The sequence below is a fragment of the Heteronotia binoei genome, chromosome 2 (genome assembly GCF_032191835.1).
Source record: "Heteronotia binoei isolate CCM8104 ecotype False Entrance Well chromosome 2, APGP_CSIRO_Hbin_v1, whole genome shotgun sequence".
Classification (NCBI taxonomy): domain Eukaryota; kingdom Metazoa; phylum Chordata; class Lepidosauria; order Squamata; family Gekkonidae; genus Heteronotia; species Heteronotia binoei.
This window is the reverse complement of record NC_083224.1, coordinates 79,992,545-80,015,263: the sequence shown is the minus strand read 5'-3', so window position 1 is coordinate 80,015,263 and position 22,719 is coordinate 79,992,545. Positions and strand designations below refer to the sequence as shown.

At 44.1% G+C, this 22,719-nt stretch overlaps 1 protein-coding gene across 1 annotated transcript; it reads right to left on the bottom strand.

Annotated features, from left to right (window-relative positions):
- Positions 1-920: 920 nt before the first annotated feature.
- FMOD (fibromodulin) lies at positions 921-22,455 on the bottom strand. Its single transcript, XM_060231404.1, has 2 exons — positions 21,445-22,455; positions 921-2,975 (listed from the first exon to the last, which is right to left on the bottom strand). The coding sequence occupies exons 1-2, from the start codon at positions 22,418-22,420 to the stop codon at positions 2,824-2,826; spliced, it is 1,128 nt and encodes a 375-aa protein (XP_060087387.1). The 5' UTR covers positions 22,421-22,455; the 3' UTR covers positions 921-2,823.
- Positions 22,456-22,719: the final 264 nt, after the last annotated feature.

Sequence of the window (22,719 nt, the reverse complement as noted above, 5' to 3'; positions counted from 1 at the left end):
TCTTCTGCTTCTGTTAGGTCCCTACTGTTTTTGTCCTTTATCAGGGCCATCTTTGCACGAAAGATTCCCTTGATTTCTCCGATTTTCTTGAAGAGATCTCTTGTCCTTCCCATTCTATTATTTTCCTCTATTGCTTTGCATTGTTCCTTCAGGAAAGCCTCCTTATCTCTCCTTGCTGTTCTCTGGAAATCTGCATTCAGTTGGGCGAATCTTTCCTTTTCACCTTTGCCTTTAGCTTTCCTTCTTTCCTCAGTTATTTGGAAAGCCTCATCAGACAGCCACTTTGCTTTCTTGCATTTCTTTTTCTTTGGGATGGTGATGATTGCTGCCTTCTGTACAATGTCACGAACCTCCGTCCATAGTTCTTCAGGCACTCTATCAACTCTAGTTCCTTAAACCTATTCTTCACCTCCGCTGTATATTCATAAGGGATGTGATCAAGGTCAAACCTGAATGGCCAAATGGTTTCCCCCATTTTCAGTTTAAGCCTGAATTTTGCAATGAGTAGCTCATGATCTGAGCTGCAGTCAGTTCCAGGTCTTGTTTTTGCTAACTGTAAGGAGCTTCTCCATCTTTAACTGCAGAGTATATAATCAATCTGATTTCTGTGTTGCCCATCAGGTGAGACCAATAGAACTCCCCAAATGAGCTCAAAGGGGGTGGTAGTGATTTTAATGGTTTTAAAATGTGGTCTTATTGTGTATGTTTTAAATTGTTAGTGGCTTTGGTGGGCCATGTGAGGGCAGAAAGGCAGGATATAAATTTTATAAATAAATAACTATGCTGGATTGTCTACTTACATATCACAACAAACAAATAGGCTTAAGAAGGGAAAGCCCAGAAGGCTGGATTCCCAAGTTTAGTTGTTACGTGGTCTTCCAAACTTATACGGTATAATTGGTACTTCGCAAGACACTCCATGCGATTACAAAAAGGGCTTTATTGATCAGTAATGACACCTACAGTTAATGCTTCTACACATTTCTTTTATATTGTCAGCATGCACATAAAATATAGAAGATTTTGATAGCTGTGTGAGTTTCTTAGGATCCTCATAAAGCATACTTACTCCTCATTCTCCACCTGCTCTCCTCCCTTCTCTGAATGATATGGAAAGGGAAAGATTTAATGAGAGAGACAGATATGAGAACTTCAAGTTTACAAGCATCATACATTCTTAGGGCAGCATTTAGTGCTGCAACTTGTATGAAATTCAGCCCAAAGAATTCTACAGTCAAGCAAACAAGTTACAACAGATGCAGTTAACACATGGGAAGTTAGAATGGAACTCTGCTGTAAATGTGAATCGGGGATGTAACTCTTACTGAATTGCCAATCCCTGTATGTGCACATACAAAGGAGCGTAGCTATAAATCCCCAGATTTTTCCATGATGTGCCAGGAGGGCAAGTCATCTACCTGGCTGAATGTTGGTGAGCTCTGCCAGGTATTACGCAGCCAACATGGCTTACATTGCATTGTATAACTTGTTAGGGATGTTGTTTCCATAACAGCAGCGTTCTTTATATGAAGCAAAGCAGCTCATGGAAAGAACTATGAAACACGTATTCTGCAAGCGCTGGTTAATAGCCTGCACTGCCTATAGCTGGAGGTAGAAAAATCTATTTACTACTGGCAGAGATAGGTACTGTCTCAGTTGGAAGAGGTTATATATTCTATGTGTCAGATGCCCAAGTGCAACCCAGTACCTTCTGGAATGTATACATTCTTTTTTTAAAAATCCCCTTTGTCAAAGGGAAATATGGTCTTTTTCAGACAGGTGTGATACAAAAGCTTTCCTGTAGATATGGTGGACTTGTCAGAATGTTGTAAGTTCTACATGAGATTCTATTACCTTTTGGTCCAGTTACACATTTTAGCTCTTAAAACATAGCTGTTCAAAGTTTGGGATAGACTCAGAGTGGTGGAGATAGCTCCTTTTGGAGCCATGGAAGAATTTAGAGATGTTTATGTCTTTCTGGGGAACAAACTGTTATACATGATAGGAATTTGCTATGATGTGATAACTTTGTCATAGAATTTCATATGGAGCATCTTTAAATTAATATGGTATTATGTCTCTGTACAAGGTGTTACGACTTTGACTTCCTCTCATGTCAGTTGCAATCAATATGGCAAAATTAATAAAGGGGGGGAGGAGAGAGTGAGAAAAAATGTTCTGAGGATGCTTCTTAGTCAGCAAATTTTCACCAGGGGACCTATATTCATTTTCTGAAAATTAGCTGAAAAGCTGGCTTCTATCAGTAATTTTCTGTCTTTCTCTTTTCCCATTTTCCCATTCTCTATCTGTAATTGTTCCTTGCTGTGTGGCCAACTGTTTAATCTGTTTTCATTCTGTTTGGATTCAGTCTCATCCACCCCCTCCACACACACGCTGCCTTTTTCATAGCTACCCTCCTACATGCAAAAAACAAAACAAAACCCAAAGGCGGCCCAGCTGGCATCAAACCTTCTAAAACAATGCGTGTGAAGCAAAACAAAAGCTTGTCTGCCACCCACCAAACAAGAGAGAGACAGCGTGTTATGAAGTCAAAATAACTTATTGGCTACTGAAAGCTCAGAAGGAGGGAGACAGAGCAAAGGTGAGAAAGTGGTGGGCACATGTTGTCACCTGATTGACTACAATGAGCAGCATCTCTTGGGTCGTTAACAGTTCCTTCCAAATTATATAATTGCAGAAGCCAAATCAAATGAAGCTGCATTTAAAACTGAGAATGTGGCCTCCTCCACTCCTGTGTGATCACAGGAAAGGGTCTGGCCTTGTTCTGAAGGTATAGTTTAAGAAAGGCAGCAAAGGCAGTGGTTAGATCTCGATGACACTGGCCCATCGCAGGCAGAGTGGGGCATCTGAGGGCATGGCACTCCGGCGGATCTCATTCCCATCCAGCCTCAAGACTTGTAGTCTGGAGAAGTTCATGATATCTACCATGGTGCAGAAACTATTGATGGTGAATTCTGGGAAAAGAAAAAAAAAACAACAACACCTATGTCATGTACCATTTTTTTTTTTAATATTTTATGATTTTTCAGGTAGCACTAAGAATTATCTTTGGTATCTAATCCTCACTAGAAACAAGTCAACTCATAGAGACTGTCAGTCACTCTAAAGCTGCAAACTCTGTAGGAGCAGCATTGTCTCTCAATCCAAAATGCCAAATAAAAAAGTTGGTGTGAAGTTCACAGGGTAATCTTTTGCACAGGCTTTGGCATCATGGAGGGGAGGTTTGAGTCATGCCCATGCACTACATTGTGACTTGAACTCATTGTAGTGGCTTTAAAAAAAACAACAAAAAGCAAAACCAAGTCTAGTATTTTCTGGTGTCATAGAAATCTGTTTATTTTAAATGTCATGGTTTTCCATGATAAATCAGAAACATGCAAAGTTAGGATCCTTTTACATTACAGAATTTCCCCATTCTTAATTCACATGTCATCATTTTTTTGACAGAGAAGGTGTCCTCAAAAGGAATGCGCTCCAAAGACTTCATTTTTAGTAATTGCCCCAGTTCAAGACCACACCCATTCTTAATGAAACAGGACCAGCTTGGCCCTCCATCTGTGGTGGTGAGTGTGATCATTCCTACTTATCCAGAGAACGCTGAAAGGCTCAAAGTCAGGATTGATGGAGGTATGTATTCTGGGAGGATTGTACTGCAGTGTGCTATTTAAGCAGCCAGAGGGCAACCAAGGTCTAGTGCTTGCCAGCAAATTGAGCAACACAGTGATTTTCAAAAAACAGGTTTTTTGTTTGGAGCTGGACGGGATTTCATGTGTTACAGAGACTTTTGGTGATAGATTCAGAATGGCAAGAGTTCTTCTCACACTAGTGGAAGGAGGGAGGTCAGACAGCTGAATGGGATAGGGTTGGATGCTTTGTGTAATTGCTGGTGTTGACGGAAACCCTTTTGTATAGAAAGTGCAGGGATCAAGATTAGTACTTGGACATGAGATGGAGAAGTATGCAAGCATATGAAAACTGCTGGCATGCATCAGACTTGTGAGCCTTTCCTGAAAGTATTCTGACTTCCAGCAAGGCAAGACATCCTGTACTGGTTTGTGACAGGCATGCTCTCTCAAAACATTGTGGCTGTACTTCTGACTTCATGTAGTGACATTTTCCAGAGTAGCTGTTTAGGGAGCAAGCCTAAGCAGATCAGCTTAGTTCCATTTTATTCAATGGGACATACTCCCAGGAAAATGTTCTTAGGATAGCAACCTAACATTACAATTCTCAAAAATGCTTTCCTAGGAATAAGGCCCATGGAATAGACCTAAAAAACATTTCCTTGGGAGTAAGGCCCACTGAGTAGATCTGTTTAGGATCGCTCTCAGTTTGTCACAATAAAAACAACAAAGGGATTTCTGGCACCGTAAAGACTGACATTCAGTGTGGCACAAGCTTTCATCAGTCAGGGCCCACTTTGTCAGATGCATGAAAAGTTACATTGCCAACAAGAAGTAAACACTCCATATATCTGACAAAATCCAGCTCTTGGAAAATGTAGGTCACAAATTGGTTACTCTATAATTTGCTGCAAGCATTTTGACTGTTCTGTAAAGAGAAATCTTGTTGCCTGTGTATTCATGTGATTCTTAAAAAAATAAAACATGCTGGGAAGTCCTTTCGTAATCAATATTTGAGGTTAAATATTTTATTGGTGGAATTTATTTCCTTTGGTTTATTGAAAGCCAATGAGTGAACTGAAGTTTTTGTATTTTCAGAGTGTCAGTGTCATCCTAAACAGAGTTAAACCCTAAATCTAGTGAAATCAGTGAACATAGAAGGGAGCAGGATGGCAGGGTTAACTCTCTCATCCTGCTACTGAATGCTTGAATCTCCACTCATATTCAACCATCTTCGCTGTAACTGAACCTTTCCTGACAAATGCCTTTTTACACAAGTAAAAGGAAGTTATCTACCCATTGCTTTAGTTGCCCATTTCCATTTACAACTAGCCTCACTCTGACTGTTTCCAACTGTACCCCAATCTGTGAGATTTTTTGTGAACTTTTCCTTGTAGTATAATGTCTGAACTACAATGCAATCCTAAACAGAACAACGCCCTTCTAAACCCATCAGTATCAAAGGATTTATAAGAGTGTAACTGTGTTTATGATTACACAGTTTACAGTCATTGCACTGCAGAGCCTTGATTAGTTGTCACTGTGTAGAAGTGTTTTTAGGATTGTGTATTGCAATGTGTATTACTTGGGGGGGGGGGGGTTTGTCATGAAAAGGAAATGCTTAAGAATAACTCAAGCGCATATGCAGAAATATCCTAGGCTTAATCTTTGCATTCTGCTATAGGGAAAGAAGGGAGAATAGATGATGCTGCTAAGCTTCTAGACTAACTGGCTAATAGTAATCCTAAACAGAAACACACCTTGGTAAGTCCATTAACTTCAGTGAATTTAGAATGGTGTAACTCTCTTTAGGACCGCACTGTAGTTCATAGTCATATTGCAAGAAAAAGTTTGGAAATGTTCCTTGGCTTGAGTCATAGTTTGTAATAAAATTGAAAGCAGTTAGTGTTGTTTTGCTTGCCATTAGAAGCTTAATGTGTGGAAAAGAGCAGCTGAAAATTTTCATAGTATGGAGCAGGGATGCACAGTTCTGTCTGGCTTGGCATCAGGGAGTGTGGCCTAATATGCAAATGAGTTCCTGTTGGGCTTTTCTACCAACCCCCCCACCCTGGTATGGAAGTAAATAACATCACTTGGTGAATAACATCTATAAAACCATCTATAAAAGGGACAGGGTATTTTTCTCCAGGCTAGTTGGCAACCCTTGGATATGCACACACACAAATTCTTCTGTTCTACAGATTGCCTTAAATCAAATAGGTTTTGCCAGTTTTTGGAGGAATACAAACACCTTCAAAACTTGTTTACCTGATGCAAAACTGGAATAACTATATACAGCCCAAGCATTGACCATTTATTTGAAAGGGCTGTTGTCCAGTCAATGCCTCCTAAATTCCTTTCTAGTCTCCTCCTTTCCCTACGTAGAAGTGACTCAGGTTTCTGAGGTTTCAGATGAAAAGAAACTGGAGGAAGACAAGAAGTTATTCTTCATCTGAGATGTGCCTCTGAAGAATAGTGTTTTGCCTAGGAGATAAAGACAACAGCTACCAGATCTCCATATAAAACAGATTCAACTACTAAATCTGGTGCTCTGCAGTGTTCCTCATTTATGGTGTGTGTGTGTGGGGGGGGGGGGGGCGGGGGAAGCAAAGGACTTCTGAGAAACCCCTTAAAAACTTTAAAAGTCAACTGCCTGAAAAATGATTGAATAAATAAAGAATTCCAGAGAGAAGGAGAGATGGTTTAGTGGTCTCACTGCCATACAGAGCCAACTACTGGTTTGAAGGAAAACTTTGAGACAGTTTGCAATATTTTCCAAGCCTTTTCAGGAGCAAAGACATGCTTTGCCCCTCCAGGAATGGATAACATCAGTAATGTTTAATTAAAACAGTGCAGAAAGTAATCTTTGCAATGTTATTGCCTCTTGCACTAATCTAAAGCTTGACGAGCTCAGCAGGTAAGAGCCAAGGGGAGATATTTCCTTCAAGAGGTGTGGGTTTTTTCAAAATATATACAGTTGATTTTTTCGTGGTTTGGACTGCATGTAGAGGTGGGGGAGAAGTGCCATGTTGACTTGAAGCAAAGGGTTGATTCCACAGCTGGTAGCAGCACACAAGAGTGTGGAAGACATGATAGGGGTTTATAAAATACTGCATGGTGAACAGAAAATGGACAGAGAGCATTTTATCCATCATAATACTAGACTTGGGGACATCCAATGAAGTTGTTGAAAAACAGGTGCATGACAGACAAAAGGAAATACTTTACTGACTCAATGAGTAATTAAACTGGAAATCATTGCCAGTGGACATAGTGATGGCCATGAGCATAGGACAAGATGTACCAGTGGTCTGATCCAGGAGGCTTTATTTGCTTTCCTCCTATACTATTTAAGTTTACCTGCCAAGGAACTCTTCCTAAAGTCTGTGTTTTGTGATGTTGTATATCTATTAGGAGCATGACATAGGGCATCTTCACACATACACCAGTGTCACATATCCCAGTGACATAGGGCACATTCACACAACCAGAGAATCATAGGGAAAGAACAACTGCATGATGACTTGGTTGCATGAAGAGTCATCACCAATCTTAAATGTAACTTCCTGTCAAATGCAAATAGGATCCATTGCTGGTGGCAAAGACATCATGGTATAAACATAAGGTTTAGTTGACTGCCATCTCAGCAGAGCTCGAGAACAGACTTAAAAACATATCTTGTGTTTGTATTGCAAAGGACAGGTGGCCTCTCAAAATTAGCAACAGAAATTAACAAGAAGGATTCTGTGGTTAGAACATGGAATTAAAACTCAAATGTTGGGCTAAGTTCTCTGTCAAACCCTGTATATATAAGCAAATGAGGTGCTACTTTGTTTTGTATTAGTTCCAACTTGCATGCAGTAGCTGTTGATAGAATCATGACTTTTAAAAGCAACGAGTAGCAAACAAAAATGCATCCATCCATAGTGCTCTTTACCATAGTTCTTTCTTTATAAGATAAAACAACAAATGATACTGTTATTTTCTTCAGGAGATTCTGGAAGGTAATTAACAAAGCCACCAGTAGTGGGTAATTGTCATGAACCACCTCCCCAGCACTTCCCTTAGTTTACTCTTACTCTCAGGGTCACCCTTGGAATTTAACACCTACAGCTGGAGAAAGGTCATGGAAGGGGTTTCTTAACTATTTCTCAGTCCACTGTATACTCAGCCTCTACTGGCTAGTTCAGCCAGGGAGCTACCCCAGGAAACATGACTGGTTCAGTACCCAGTCCTCTTGGTTGTCTGCCACCACTACCTTTACAGACAAATCCCAAGAGGGAGAAAAAGAGAACCCCTACCTGGTTCTACTTACAGAGAGAGTCAGCAGCCCCGCCCTAAGGCCAACACAGGCTGCTTTCCCCACCCAGAAGACTGGTTGGACAGATTAGATAGCCAAAGTCAAAGACACCAGATCCCTTGGAGAGCTCTAACGGGCAACACACAGACCAGCAGTAACAAAATAGGGCTTTTTATTGTTTTAACAAAAAGTCATAAGAATAAAATAAACATTAAAGGCAGTGCAAAATTGAAACTAAAACAATATAAGTACTAACTAGACATTCAGACAGGCAGTACATTACCATGTGGATAAGTACAGTCTTGGCATTCCAGTCAGCAATATTCCAGCAATTTACAAAGGAAAGAATGGCCAGGCGTCCTCTCAATTCTGCCCTTGGGCTGGTGCAGAGTTATAGCAATCCTGCCCCTCACTGTTGTTCAGGATCAACTAATGAGAAATAGGGACTAATCAAGATGACCAAACAGATCTTGAAGATCTTGATAGCTCACCTAGGCCCTCAGCTGTCAAAGCCAATTAAGCCAGACATGTCTTCTTACATCTTCCACATTGACCCCAATTAGTTTAACCTAACAGGTGAAGGGAGTCCAAGCTTCTTGTTTCCCACAGCCAAGGAGATCCTCCCCACCTGTCAAAAGTACACAATTACAAGGGCATGAGCCTGATTAAGGGTTAAGGATCATGACAGAGGCCGAGGCCGGAAGGCCTTTTCATGACAGTAATACAGGGACTCTGTTCATGGGCACCTGTGTTCAGTGCAGAGCTGGCTCTTTGAGAACCAACCTGAGAGACAGGTGGTGAAAGAGGCCTTTATATCCCTGGCATGCAAATGAGGCCCTGCTCTTTTAATGCAGTGGGAGGCCAAGATAAAAGCTAAAACAAAAGAAGACTTGCAGTCTCTTGGCTGGATATTTTTTGTCCCTTTTTGGAAGGCAGTTTCCCTAGCTTCTGGGATGAGGGCAGGCTAACATTGGTCTGCCTCCCCACTCCTTTGGCTTCTTGCTACCAGACAGGCACAAGATTAGATGGCTGCTGGTTGACCTTTCAAGCCCTGGCTTGTCTCTTGCCAGCAGCATGTCTCCTGTCCCTGCACAAGATACAAATTAACAGATCATAGCAATTCATTTAAAAGCCTAATGTGAACTTGTGAGAACTTAGTCCATGCTTGGGGAGTCACTAAGCAAATATTTTCAAACTGAGATAACAAGAGATTTGTGCAAAGTATGGGAAATTGTATATAAATGTTTTGCTATAAATATAAATGTATTACAATGTAGAAATAGAATGAGAACAAGTGTTGTATGTAAATGTATGAGGAAGTGGATGTTGAACAAAAATGTCTTTTAATCTTATATGTGAGATATATACATATAACAGACTATCCTTTAAGCTTTGGTATATTAAAAGTTATGGCTATTATGTAGAAAGATTGAAATATATAACACAATATGCAATAACGAAACTAATAATATAGTTGTAAGGTAGATTAGTTATGAAATTTGAAATTAAAAATGTTTGAAGCAAGGACCATTGGATCTTATAGAAAATGTCTTAAAACTACAATGAAGGGGATGTTGGGGAGAAATATTTACTTTTTTGTTCTATATGTTCTATAATGTATAATAATCTTGATATATATAATTTGGTATATAATTCCCCGCTTTTTTGTATGCCCTCTATATTACACTTTACTTTCCAAAATAATATAGATTTTAAAAAACAGATTTGTGCAAACTGAAAATTTATACAGACAGGATTGACCTGAGGGTCCTTAAATAACTAAAATGTGAAAACATTGCTCTTCTGACCAGTGTATGTAACTTGCTGCTAAGACTGGTGTCTGTACTGGAAGACTGGGAAGTTGCAAATGTTACTTGGATTTTTAGAAAGGGGTCCTGAGGTGATCCAGAAAATTGCAGGCCACTTTGCCTTACATCTGAAATTCTAATTAAAGATGGGATTAATAAACATGTAGAATAGGCTTCCCAAATCCCCCGCCTGGGTGGGGGACCCCCGATTTGGGGCCTCCTCCCCCCACTTGGCAAAAATCCAGAAAGTGGGAGGAATGGCGGTCCTTCCCACGCAGCCTAGAACCCAGCAGTTTCTCCTCTCCCCTTCCCACCGATCCCTGATGCTTCTCCTCCTCCCTTCCCTTCCCTTCTCACCTCCGATCGCAGCAGCTTCTCCTTGCCCCTCCCCTTCCCACCCAGCTCCATTGCAGCAGCTGGAGCTTTCCCAGGCTGCTTCCTGCCCCGCCCCAAAGGACCATGTGCCTTTGCACCTCCGGAGGTGGTGAAAGGCTTCAACTTTCTGTGTCTTTGTTGCTGTGAAGAAGCTGGCTGGTAAGTAGAGAGCCAATCCCCTACATCAGATTTGCGAGAAGGGGTGTGTGTGGAGGAGAGGGAAACGTTATTATTCCCTATGTGAAATATTTCTCATAGGGTATAATGGGGAATTGATCTGGAGGTTTCGGGGGCTCTGGGGGAGCTATTTTTTGAGGTAGAGGCACCAAATTTTCAGTATAGTATCTAGTGCCTCTCCCCAAAATACCTTCCAAGTTTCAAAACGATTGGACCAGAGGGTCCAGTTCTATGAGCCCCAAAAGAAGGTGCCCCTATCCTTCATTATTTCCTATGGAAGAAAGACATTTAAAAAGGTGTGCTGTCCCTTTAAATGTGATGACCAGAACTCCCTTGGAGTTCAATTATGCTTGTCACACCCTTGTTCCTGGCTCCACCCCCAATGTCTCCTTGCTCCACCCCCAAAGTCTCCTGGCTCCACCCTCAAAGTCCCCAGATATGTCTTGAATTGGACTTGGCAACCCTAATGTAGAAAAACAAAGCCTGATGAAGAAAATTACCAGCCTTGCCTCACCAACCTTTTGGAATTCTTTGAGAAGATTAATAACATGAAGATAAGGGTGATCTAGTAGAACTTATATATATCTTCAAAAGGCTTTTTGACAAAGTACTTTACCAAAGATTTAGCAGTAACAGGAAAAGGGAACAGGTCATTTTATGCATTAAATCTGGGTTAATTGAGAAGAAAGGATGAGTAGGAATACATGGACTGTTCTTGCAGTGGAGGGAAGTGGTCTCACAAGAATCAGTGTTGGTTGGGACTGGTGCTATTTAATTTGTTTATAAATGATTTGGAATTGGGTATGAGTGGTGTAATGGCCAAATTTATTGATGATACCAAGTTATTCAAGATGGTGGAAACCAAGATGGATTGTGCAGAACTCCAGGAGGATCTCTCTAGATTGGGAGAGTGGGCAACAACATGGCAAATTATGTTCATTGCAAGTGTGCCCTTTGGAGCAAAAAATTCTAACTGTAAATATATGCTAATAGTTGTGGCTGAGATTGAGAGGGTTTCAAACTTCATGAGGCTAATGGTTCTACAAGGATCCTGAAGAATTTAAGATGATTCCATTCAAATAAGCATTCTAATGCACCTGAATGATCTGTGGCACCTATGAATGCCCTGGACAATAAATCTGAAGTCTCAGTGCCATGATCAGTAGCTGTATAACTCTTCCCAAACAAGAACTGAATATTCTTTCATGTCAAAACATTTTCAAATAGAAAACTAGTCCATCAGGGAGGAAGGTTCTACTCCCCGCTCTTCGCTTGCTATACAAGTTTTATATTTGCAGATTTAAAAACAACAATAATGTAGGGGAACATATTACAACATGATCTTCCAGGAACATCAACCTTAGTCTGAAATGATTGTAAAATTCTACTACTTTGGCACTCTGTCACCTCATTGTCACATTATTATGTGAGAACCAGGCCAAGTCCCTTTTCTTCCTTGTTGAACAATTATTCATCTTCACTGATTTAATATACATATGTATGTGAGAGAAGAGCTAGGCTTCCCAACCCCCCCGCCCTGCCGGGGAACCCCTGAAACAGCAGCCTCCTCCCCCCGCTCTCAAAAAATCTGAAAGCGGGGGGGGGGGACGGCACCGTGTCTCTTTCCCTGCCTGCCTCCCTCGCAGGCTTCAGGCTTCTCCCTCCGGATCACAAAGACCAACCCACCGCCGGCCTGCTATTCGCTCCAGTCCGGCCTCCCTTCGCGAGGTGCATGCTGGGACTCGTAGTCCTTGCATCCTCTTCAGCTGCCACAGGAGTCTCCTTGGGGAGTCTGGCTGGCGGAGGAAGGGGAGCTCTGCCCCCAGAGAACCATGTGCGTTTCTACCTCAGGAGGCTTCAGTCGCTGATTGAAAGGCTTCTTCTTGGGATGGTGTGTCTGTGTTACTTTGAAGAAGTTGGCAGCAACTCGTGAGTGGAAAGGCCAATCCCCCTTCAGTGTTGCCAGAAATGGGGGTGGGGAAGTCTGCAGAGCACTTCATTATTCTCTATGTGGAGATCGATTCTCATAGGGTATAATGGGGAATTGATCTGGAAGTTTCGGGGGCTCTGCGGGCTCTGTTTTTTGAGGTAGAGGGACCAAGTTTTCAGTATAGTATCTAGTGACTCTCCCCAAAGTATCCCCCAAGTTTCAAATTGATTGGACCATGGGGTCCAATTCTATGAGCCCCCAAAGAAGGTGCCCCTATCCTTCATGATTTCCTATGGAAGGAAGACATTTAAAAAGGTGTGTGGTCCCTAGGGTTGCCAATCCCCAGGTGGGGGCAGGGGATCCCCTGGTTTGGAGACTCTCCCTTCCCCTTCAGGGTCGTCAGAAAGCGGGAGGGAAATGTCTGCTGGAAACTCTGTTATTCCCTATGGAGATTTATTCCCATAGAAAATCATGGAAAATTGCTCTGCGGCTATCTGGGGATCTGGGGGGGCTGTTTTTTGGGGTAGTGGCACCAAATTTTCAGTAGAGTATCTAGTGCCTCTCCCCAAAATACCCCCCAAGTTTCAAAAAGATTGGACCAGGGGGTCCAATTATATGAGCCCCCAAAGAAGGTGCCCCTATCCTTCATGATTTCCTGTCGAAGGAAGGAATTGAAAAGGTCTGCCCCTTTAAGGCTGGGCAGGAAGCAGAAAGGGCTTCTGAGAATGGCCCCTCCCTTTCTTTTGCTTTCGTTTTCACAGGAAGTAGAGTTGTCGGGAGGAAGATCTGGTAAGTGTGTGTGTGTGAGAGGGGGGCAGGGGATTCCCTAGTTTGGAGGCCCTCCCCCCCTTTAGAAAGCGTGGGGGAGTGAGGGAAATGTCTACTAGGCACTCTATTATTCCCTATGGAGAACGATTCCCACAGGGAATAATAGGAAATTGATCCGTGGGTATTGGGGGCTCTGGGGGGGCTATTTTTTGAGGTAGAGGCACCAAATTTTTAGTATAGCATCTAGTGCCTCTCCCCAAAATACCCCCCAAGTTTCAAATAATTGGACCAGAGGGTCCAATTCTATGAGCCCCAAAAGATGGTGCCCCTATCCTTAATTATTTCCTATGGAAGAAAGGCATTTTAAAAGGTGTGCTGTCTCTTTAAATGTGATGGCCAGAACTCCCTTTGGAGTTCAGTTATGCTTGTCACACCCTTGTTCCTGGCTCCACCCCAATGTCTCCTGGCTCCACCCCCAAAGTCCCCAGATATTTCTTGAATTGGACTTGGCAACCCTAGTGGTCCCTTTAAATGTGATGGCCAGAACTCCCTTGGGGTACAATTATGCTTGTCACACCCTTGTTCCTGGCTCCACCCCCAAAGTCTCCTGGCTCCACCCCCAAAGTCTCCTGGCTCCACCCCCAAAGTCCCCAGATATTTCTTGAATTGGACTTGGCAACCCTAAGAAGAGCATGCCATTCATTGTATTTAATACCACAGGATATCTTTGAGGACCTGTACAAGAGGGGAAATCCTATTCACAGACCATGCCCCTGAGTCCTCCCTTCTTGTTAGGAGTCTGTCCCCTTCCTGCCTTTCTTTGAGGCCATCTTAGCCTTTTCTAGGCCTCAAAAGATTTCCAGATTGACCTCTGACAGATTCACTTCAGCTTATTTGGCCTGGTGATCTATGCCTACATTTCTGAGGAACAGATGTCTTTATAATGTAGGGTCAGGGTTCTCATTTTGCGAGGACCGACCTTGCAGCTCAAAATTGTTTTGCCAGTTCAGAACCAAACACAACTCTTGTTCCTGCTTAGAAAGGTGGCTGTTTTTCTGAGTGAGACAGAAAGCCTGAAATGATGTCAAAGAGACTGCTAGGGTTGCCAAATCCAACCCCAGAAATATCTGGGGACTTTGGGGGTGGAGCCAGGAGACACTGGGGTGGAGCTAGGGGGGAGGGGGGAAACGGTGCCGGGGAGCGTGGCGAGCCGCCCCGCAGCTGCCGCCTCTGCTCCGCTCGCCGTGGCTGCTCCTCTGAGATGGGCTCAGCCTGAGCCCATCTTGGAGGAGCAGCCACGGCGAGCAGAGTAGAGGCGGCAGCGGTGCAGCGGCCTCGCCCGCTCCGCCTCTGGGATGGAAGCGGAGGGGGGGGGTGGAGGCGGGCCGGGAGCGTGGTGAGCTGCAAGTCCGGGTCCTAGAAGGGCCCGGATTCGTGGCTCGCCATACTCCTGGCCTGCCTCGCCCTCCCCTGCGCTGCTGCCGCCTCTTGGCTGCTCCTCCAAGATGGGCTCAGCCTGGGCCCATCTCGGAGGAGAAACTGTGGTGGGCAGGGAGGGGGCGGCAGCGGCGCGGCGGCCTCGCCGGCTTCAGGATCCGGCGGCTCGGTGCCGTTTTCCCCCTCTCCCCCCACTTCCATTTTTTGGGGGAGCGGGGGAAGAGGGTGGAAATCCTGGGGTCCCCCGCCAGGGCGGGAGGGTTGGGAAGCCTAGAGACTGCTTTGACTTAACCATGCTTGTTCACACTTGCTCCTTATCCTGCATTTTTTTTTTAAAAAAAATACAATGTTTTAATGGATGTATTGCTTCAAACCCTTTTTATTTTTCTGTTAGGATAATAACCTGGTCAAAGAAGTCTACTGTTTTCCAGATAAATAAAAGCCTGGCTTGTTCTTTTAATTGAATAGCTTTCAATGTATAACTGATCTAAGTTGAGAGTTGTCGTATCTCCCCTAAAGGGACACCTATAATACCTCCTCTCCCCACAACCTGAACATTTGCCCATTGTCCACCCTCTCCTCGGGGTGATGACAACTCAATTCAAGATGGCAGCTGAATTTTTTTTAGCAATGTCTGCAAAGCACAAACTTTGCTAGCTACTTAACCCCTATTCCCTCTACCCCGCCACAGTTTTTATATTTGCAGACTTGGGCAGAGAAATATATTCCAGGTCTGGGTATACCCTTATAGATTTCTTTTATTTGCCTGGTGGGGTTATACATGGCAGTTAGATATATGATACTGAGTGATTCCTTTGATGATTTCTTTTCCTTGAACATTACCATGTCACTGGTGTCCATGATGATTAGAATCATGTCATACAGTATTACTGCTAAATGCTCTTAGTAACAAGCTCTGCCCTAAAGCTGTGTCTACTTGGCAACAGCAGAACCAAACATTACTTATTTCATTGATATTTTATTTATTTAGATATTTCACCTCATATTTTCTTTTTGTCTCAAGGTGGCTTACAGCAATAATTAAAACATTACGAATAATAACCCCCAAAATACCACCCCAAAGACGCCTGCTGTTCATGGCTCATCAAAAATCCTAGCAAATGAGCAGGCCATGAAGTACTGCCTAAAGATCTTCAATGAGAGGGCCACCCCTCATCAGGGGCCCCATGTAGAATTGCCAACTCTGGGCTGAGAAATTCCTGGAGATTTGAGGACAGAGCCTGTGAACAGTGGGGCTTGCTGAGAGAAGGGATCTCAGTGTGGTATAGTGCCAGAGAGTCCACCTTTCAAAGCAGCCATTTCTCCTGGGAAGATCAACTGTAATTCTGGGAGATTTCCAGGACTTACCCTAAGTACATCCCACAGAGTGAGAACAGTAATAGAAAAGGCCCACCTCCAGTCAATGCCTAGGGTACCACTCTGAGTGTGGGAACAGCCAGTAGGTGGCAGCCTAAAGACTGTAGCTGATGCTTCAGGACTATATGAGAGGAGTTGATTCTTGGTCCCTTCCCAACCTTCATCCCATCCCAAGAAATGGTGAGAGGGCTTGGACTACTTACTCCCCTATGATGCTGATGCTATGTAATGCCAGGTCCATAAATAATAAGAGCAGGACACTGCAGGACTATCTTGCAGCTCAGTCTATGGACCTTCCTTGTGTGACCGAGACCTGGGTCCGGGAGGGTGAGGCAGTTACCTTGAAAGAACTTGCCCCACCAGGGTTCACTGTCTTACATCAGTCCTGAACTGGGGGGGGGGGGGGGAGGGGGACTTTGGTAATCTGGGAGGCTTTTCCCTTCAAGCCTCTCCCTATCCTGAAGATCACCAGGATTGAATGTGTTGGCCTGGTGTGGAAATCTGAGGTGAATGTGGCTGTCTGTCTGGTGTACTGACCGCCTAGCGCACCAGCAGACAGTCTTCTGGGATTGTTGGAGGCAGTGGCTGGGTGGGCCTTGGAGTAACTATGGCTACTGGTTTTGGGGGACTTCAATGTTCATGCGGACGGTCCCGCCGCCTTTGCTCAGGCCACAGAACTGGTGTCTTCCATGGCAGCACTAGGACTCCACCAATACATTTTAGGCCCCACACATCAAGCAGGCCACACATTGGACTTGATCTTTGGCATGGGGTTGAATGTGGATCTTACCTCAAAGGAAGAGGTGCCATGGTCAGACCACTTGGTATTGAAGGCCCAGCTGGATATTCCCACTCCTCCCCGTCTAGGTGGCAAGCTGATTTTTGCTTGCCTGTAGAGACTAATTGGGTTCCAGAATGCTCTGTGGGATCCACAGCCTTCCTGCATCCCTCTGGATGAGTTGATAGGAGACTAGAATTCCCATCTCATTGAAGCCATTGAGGACATTGCACCCTGATGTCCTCTCTGCTCCCATGGGAAATCGTTCCCCTGGTATACAGAAGAACTCAAGGGGATGAAACGGAGCTCAGACGACTAGAGCGTACTTGTGATGAGGCGACATGAATATCTCATAGGACATTTGTGAAATCCTATGAGATGGCAGTGAAGGCTGCAAAGAGGGAATTCTACTCAACCTCCATCGCACCCACAGGCTCACGCCAAGCTCAGTTGTTTAGGGTATTTTGGTCATTATCATCCCTCACACTTAGAGGCTCAAAAAGTGGTAGAAATTTGACTATTGATTCAGAGGTGTTTGTGAGCTTTTTTGTGGATAAAGTTCTCTTGCTCCATTGCTACTTGCCTGCCAATCTTGATATAGTGAGTGAACTGGAGGATCCTTGGCCATCCTTGGGTTCAGTTTTTGACTCCTTCAATTTGCTCTCCTCTTCAGATGTTGACAGAGTCGTGAGTGCTGTTAGACTCACCACTTGCCTACTTGACCCATGTCCCTCGTGGCTGGTTAAGGCTGATGACGAGAGAATCCGGGGCCCTAATCATCAACCTGTCATTGGAGACAGGGGTGTTTCCAGAGGGCCTCAAGGAGTCTCAGTGGTCTTACCACTCTTAAAAATACCACAGACGGCACATACCAACACCTCAAATTGATCTTGGAAACAAACTGGTTTAATTGTTTCAAAATGGGCAACACATGCCCACATTGGCTAGCCCCAGATACCTGGACTTCTGCATTCTGGACCAGCTGCAGTTTCTGGAGTGTCTTTATGGGCAGCCTAATATAGAGCACATTACACTAATATTACTGTGAGGTTATAGAAGCACAGATCAGCATGGCCAGATCAGCTGAGAGTAAGACGGGAGAGAGCTGACCAATCACATGCAGCTGATGGAATGTACTGTACCATCCTGTCTTTTATATAGAAAGACGGGGTCCCTGAACATCCCCAGGCTCTTAACTTGCTCTGAAAAAGCCAACTTCACTCTGTCCAGAACACATAGATCCAGTAATGAAATGTCTAAAGGAATCTTTACAAATGGAAATCACAGAGATAGACAGGGACAGTCTTAACCATGGGGCAGCTGGATTGGGCAGGCCACTGACTGCCCATGGCTCCACCCCCCATGAAGGAGGAAAGAATAGGGGACAGGTAATCAGCCACTCCCACATCTGCACAAGCCTGTTGCTTCTGGGGCTTGGGAAACTGGCTTAGGGGTGACAGATGACACTGTCCCCCTAGCAATTGGCTCAGGGTTGTTTACATGAACCAGACCCTTCCCCTCATAGTTGGCTCATGGATTGTACCAGCAGAGGGGACAGCAGGGAGTGCTGAGATTCTGAAACCCCATTATGGACTTTTAATCAGAATCACTAAGACTGCCCAGCACCCACATGGGAATTCAGTTCCTGATTTCAATGCATAATCATAGAATCACAGAGTTGGAAGGGATCTCCAGGGTCATCTAGTCCAACCTCCCCACATACAATGCAGGAAATTCACAAACACTTCCCCCTAAGTTCACAGAATCTGCATTGCTGTCAGATGGCTATCTAGCCTCTGTTTAAAAACCTCCAAGGAAGGAGAGCCCACCACCTCCCAAGGAAGCCTGTTCCACTGAGGAACCACTGTGACTGTCAGGAAGTTCTTCCTAATGTTGAGCCAGAAACTCTTTGGATGTAATTTCAACCCTCTGGTTCTGGTCCTACCTTCTGGGGCAACAGAAAACAGTTCCGCACTATCCTCTATATAACAGCTCTTCAAGTACTTGGTGATCATATCACCTCTCAGCCACCTCCTCTCCAGGCTAAACATGCTCAGCTCCTTCAACCTTTCTTCGTAGGACTTGGTCTCCAGCCCCATGACCATCTTCATCACCCTCCTCTGGACCCGTTCCAGCTTGTCTATAGCCTTCTTAAAATGTGGTGCCCAGAATTGAACACAATACTCCAGGTGAGGTCTTACTAGAGCAGAGTAAATTGATACCATCACTTCACATGATCTGGACTCTATACTTCTGTTGATACAGCCCAAAATTGCATTTGCCTTTTTAGCCACCACATCGCATTGTTGACTCATGTTCAGCATATGGTCCATTAAGACCCCTAGATCCTTTTCATACATACTACTGCCATAACAAATTTTCCCCATCCTATAACCATGTATGGGATTTTTCCTACCTAAATGCAGAACTTTACATTTATCCCTGTTAAAGTTCATTTTATTAGTCACAGCCCAGTTTCCCAGCCTGTCAAGATAATAAAATAATAATTAATTTGTATCCCGCCCTCCCCGCCAAATCAGGCTCAGGGCAGCTCACAGCACAGGCACTTCAACAATTAAAACAATACATATTATACGTACATACAGTACATATTATAAATGAAACATTTATAAAATTAATCATCATTGTAATTAAAAAACAGTCTAAGATTAGATTAATATTAAAATCTCGATGTTATACATCGTACAGTTTTTCTGTGGCGATAGTATTCATTCAACAGTATGTGTGAGATCATTAAGTAAAGGCCAGCTGAAAAAGAACAGTCCTGCAGGCCCTGTGGAACTGAGCAAGGCCTGCACCTCTTCTCGCAATTGGTTCCACCAGTGTGGGGCTGAGATTGAGAAGGCCCTTTCTCTAGCAACTTTCAGTTTGGCCTCCTTTGGCCTGGGGATTGTCAATAGATTTTCAGAACCAGATCACAGTACCCTCTGGGGAATATATGGGGAGAGACGGTCCCTAAGGTAGGCAGGTCCGTGGCCATATAGGGCTTTAAAGGTAATAACCAGCACCTTATACCGAATCTGGTACACTATTGGCAACCAGAGCAGTTCCTGCAGCCCCGGCTGTATGCGCTCCCATCTAGGGAGCCTCAATAACAGCTTGGCTGCTGCTTTCTGCACTAGGTGCAGTTTCCGGGTTCGGCACAGGGGCAGCCCCACATAGAGGTGACCGTCGCATGGATCACTATTGCTGGGTTGCCGCGCTCCAGGAAAGGGACCAACTGCCTCACCCACCTAAGATGAAAAAAAGAGGATTTAGCAGTGGCTGCTATCTGGGCCTCCATTGACAGGGCAGGCTCCAGCAGCACCCCCAAGCTCTTGACCTTGCACGCCATTTGTAATGGTGCACCGTCAAATGCTGGTAGGGGGATTTCCCTGCCCAGACTGCTGCAACTCAGGCAAAGGACCTCTGTCTTCACTGGGTTCAACTTCAAGCTATTCAGCCTGAGCCAGCCTGCCACAGCTTGCAATGCCAGGTCTAGGTTTTTTGGGACACAGTCAGGCCATCCATCCATCAGTAGATAGAGTTGGGTGTCATCAGCATATTGGTGACTGCCCAACCCATACCTCTGGGCAATCTGGGCAAGGGGGCATGTGTAGATGTTGAATAACATCAGGAAGAGCACCGCCCCTTGTGGTACCCCACAATTCCTCCTATATCTTGTTTCTGTCTTCTACTGTATTTTCAACCCCTCCCAATTTAGTATAATCTGCAAATGTAATAAGAGTTCCCTTGATTCCTTCAACCAAATAATTTATAAAGATGTTGAACAAAACAGGCCCCAGGACTGATCCTTGAGGCACTCCAGTTGTCACTCCTCTCCAAGAGGATGAGGAACCATTCACAAGCACTCTTTGGGTGCAATCTGTCAGCCAGTTACAGATCCACCTAATGGTAACAGGATACAAACAATATTTTATGAACTTGTCAACAAGGACAATATGTGGAACCTTATCAAAAGCCTACTGAAATCAAGATAAATGATGTCTACAGCATTCCCCTGATCCAGCAAGGTAGTCACTTTCTCAAAAAAAGAGATCAGATTAGCCTGACATGACTTGTTCTTGAGAAATTCATGCTGGCTCTTAGTAATCACAGCCATCCTTTCTAAAAGTTCCAGAACTGACTGATGATTTGTTCAAAAACTTTGCCAGGTATAGACGTCAAGCTGAGTGGTCGGTAGTTACCCAGATCCTCCTTTCCCCCCTTCTTGAAGATGGGGACAACATTTGTCCACCTCCAATCTTCTGGCACTTCTCCTGTTCTCCAAGAATTCTAAAAAATAATGGCCAGAGGCTCAGAAATTACATCCACAAGCTCTTTTAGTACCCTTGGATGCAGTTCATCTGGCCCTGAGGACTTTGTTTCATTTAAAGAAACTAGGTGTTTATGTACTACCCCTATGCTGATTTTAGGTTGCAACTCCCTTCTCTCATTATGTGTTCTGTTTTTGCCATGTTGAGCACTGTTTCCCTCAGAAGACTGAGGAAAGGTAGGGATTGAGCAGTTCTGCCCTCTTCATCACCTTTTACAATTTTATTTTCCTGCCCTCACAATGGGCCTACCATGTCCTTGCTCTTTTTCTTACGCTGAACATAAGAAAAGAACCATTTTTTGTTGATTTTAGCATCTTTGGCTAAGCTCATACTGAGCTTTAGCTTTTCTAACTCTTTCTCTACAAGCATTGGTGATTATTAGATTGGCTTTCCATACAACTAAGAGAACCAAGCCCACAGCTCATTGTTATCTTTGCAACAATTGACCCACCTGCATATGGCATATTCTGCTTTAACATCATTCCTTAAGAGCTCACCATGTAGAATGCTCACCATTTATTCTGTTCCCCTGGAGGTAGAGATTCTCGAGGCTTGTGCTGACCTTTGGTATCTTCTGAAGCCTGTTGTATGAGAGATCCAGTTCCAGGAGACTACTGGTATTGAAAGCATTGGAGGCAAGTCCATCATTTGTCAGACTATTGTGGGACATTCGTACATAGTGCAGTCTGGGGGAAGCCTTGAAGTAATCCTCAGGGACACTATATATGTTATTATGCTCCAAGTACAGCTGCTGCAGAGAGTTTGGAAGGCCATCAGGCAGTCTCCTCAGTTGGTTGTAGCTCAGGTCCACAATAATCAGAGACTTTAACCCTCTGAGGTTTGATCCAATTTCATGGATCTGGTTGTGGCTGAGATACAGGGCAGTGAGATTCTCTAAGCCCTCAAGAGCATTGGAGGGAACCTTAGAGATCTGATTGTAACCCAGATGAAGCTCTCTCAGGGACCGTGGCAGTGGGGTAGGCATCTTGGTCAAGTTGTTGTGGTCAAGGTACAGCCTCTCCAGATTCTTGAGCTTGGCAAAGACTCTCTTGCCCATCTTCTCACTGGCAATTTGGTTGCCGTGCAGTGCAATCCATTCCAGGCTTGTAGCATTGTCAAAAGCTCCCTCTTGGATAGTTGTAATTTGGTTGTTCTGGAAATAAGCGTATTTCATCCGGGAAGGCACAAAAGGCAGATACTTGAGATTACGAGTGTCACAATACAAAGCAGAAGAGAAGTTGGGAGGGCATTCACACTCATGAGGGCATTCCCTAGAAACAGGGGGTTCAGGGACAGGCTCCCCCTCAGGAGACCCAGCTGGGACATAGGCATACGCAGGAATCTCATCTTCATAATATGGTGAATAACTGTAGGATGAGGATTGGCTGCGTAGGTATGCTTGCAGCCAGAACATGTCCTCGTAGTCTTCGTACTGGCTCATGGACATGCCACAGAGGCCAGCCACAATGAGAATAGAAGCCCAGTACATCTTGTCACAAATCTTAGACCAACCTATAAAGAGTGCTGAGAAGAGAGATTTAAAAAACAACATGGAAAATGTTAGCTCAGGCATACATGAAGAAGAAGTTGGGCAAGTTTGTGCTTTGCGTGGGCTGCAGGGCATCATAAATACACTGAACAAAATTGATTTAATTGATAACTGAGTATATGATATCTAGCCATGAATTCTGCTTTCAGTAGCAATTTCCCCCAAAAGTGGTATTGAAAAGTATCAAATGGTGTACTGGCACCTGCATTTAGAGTGCTGATGGCTGGCTAAATAAAACA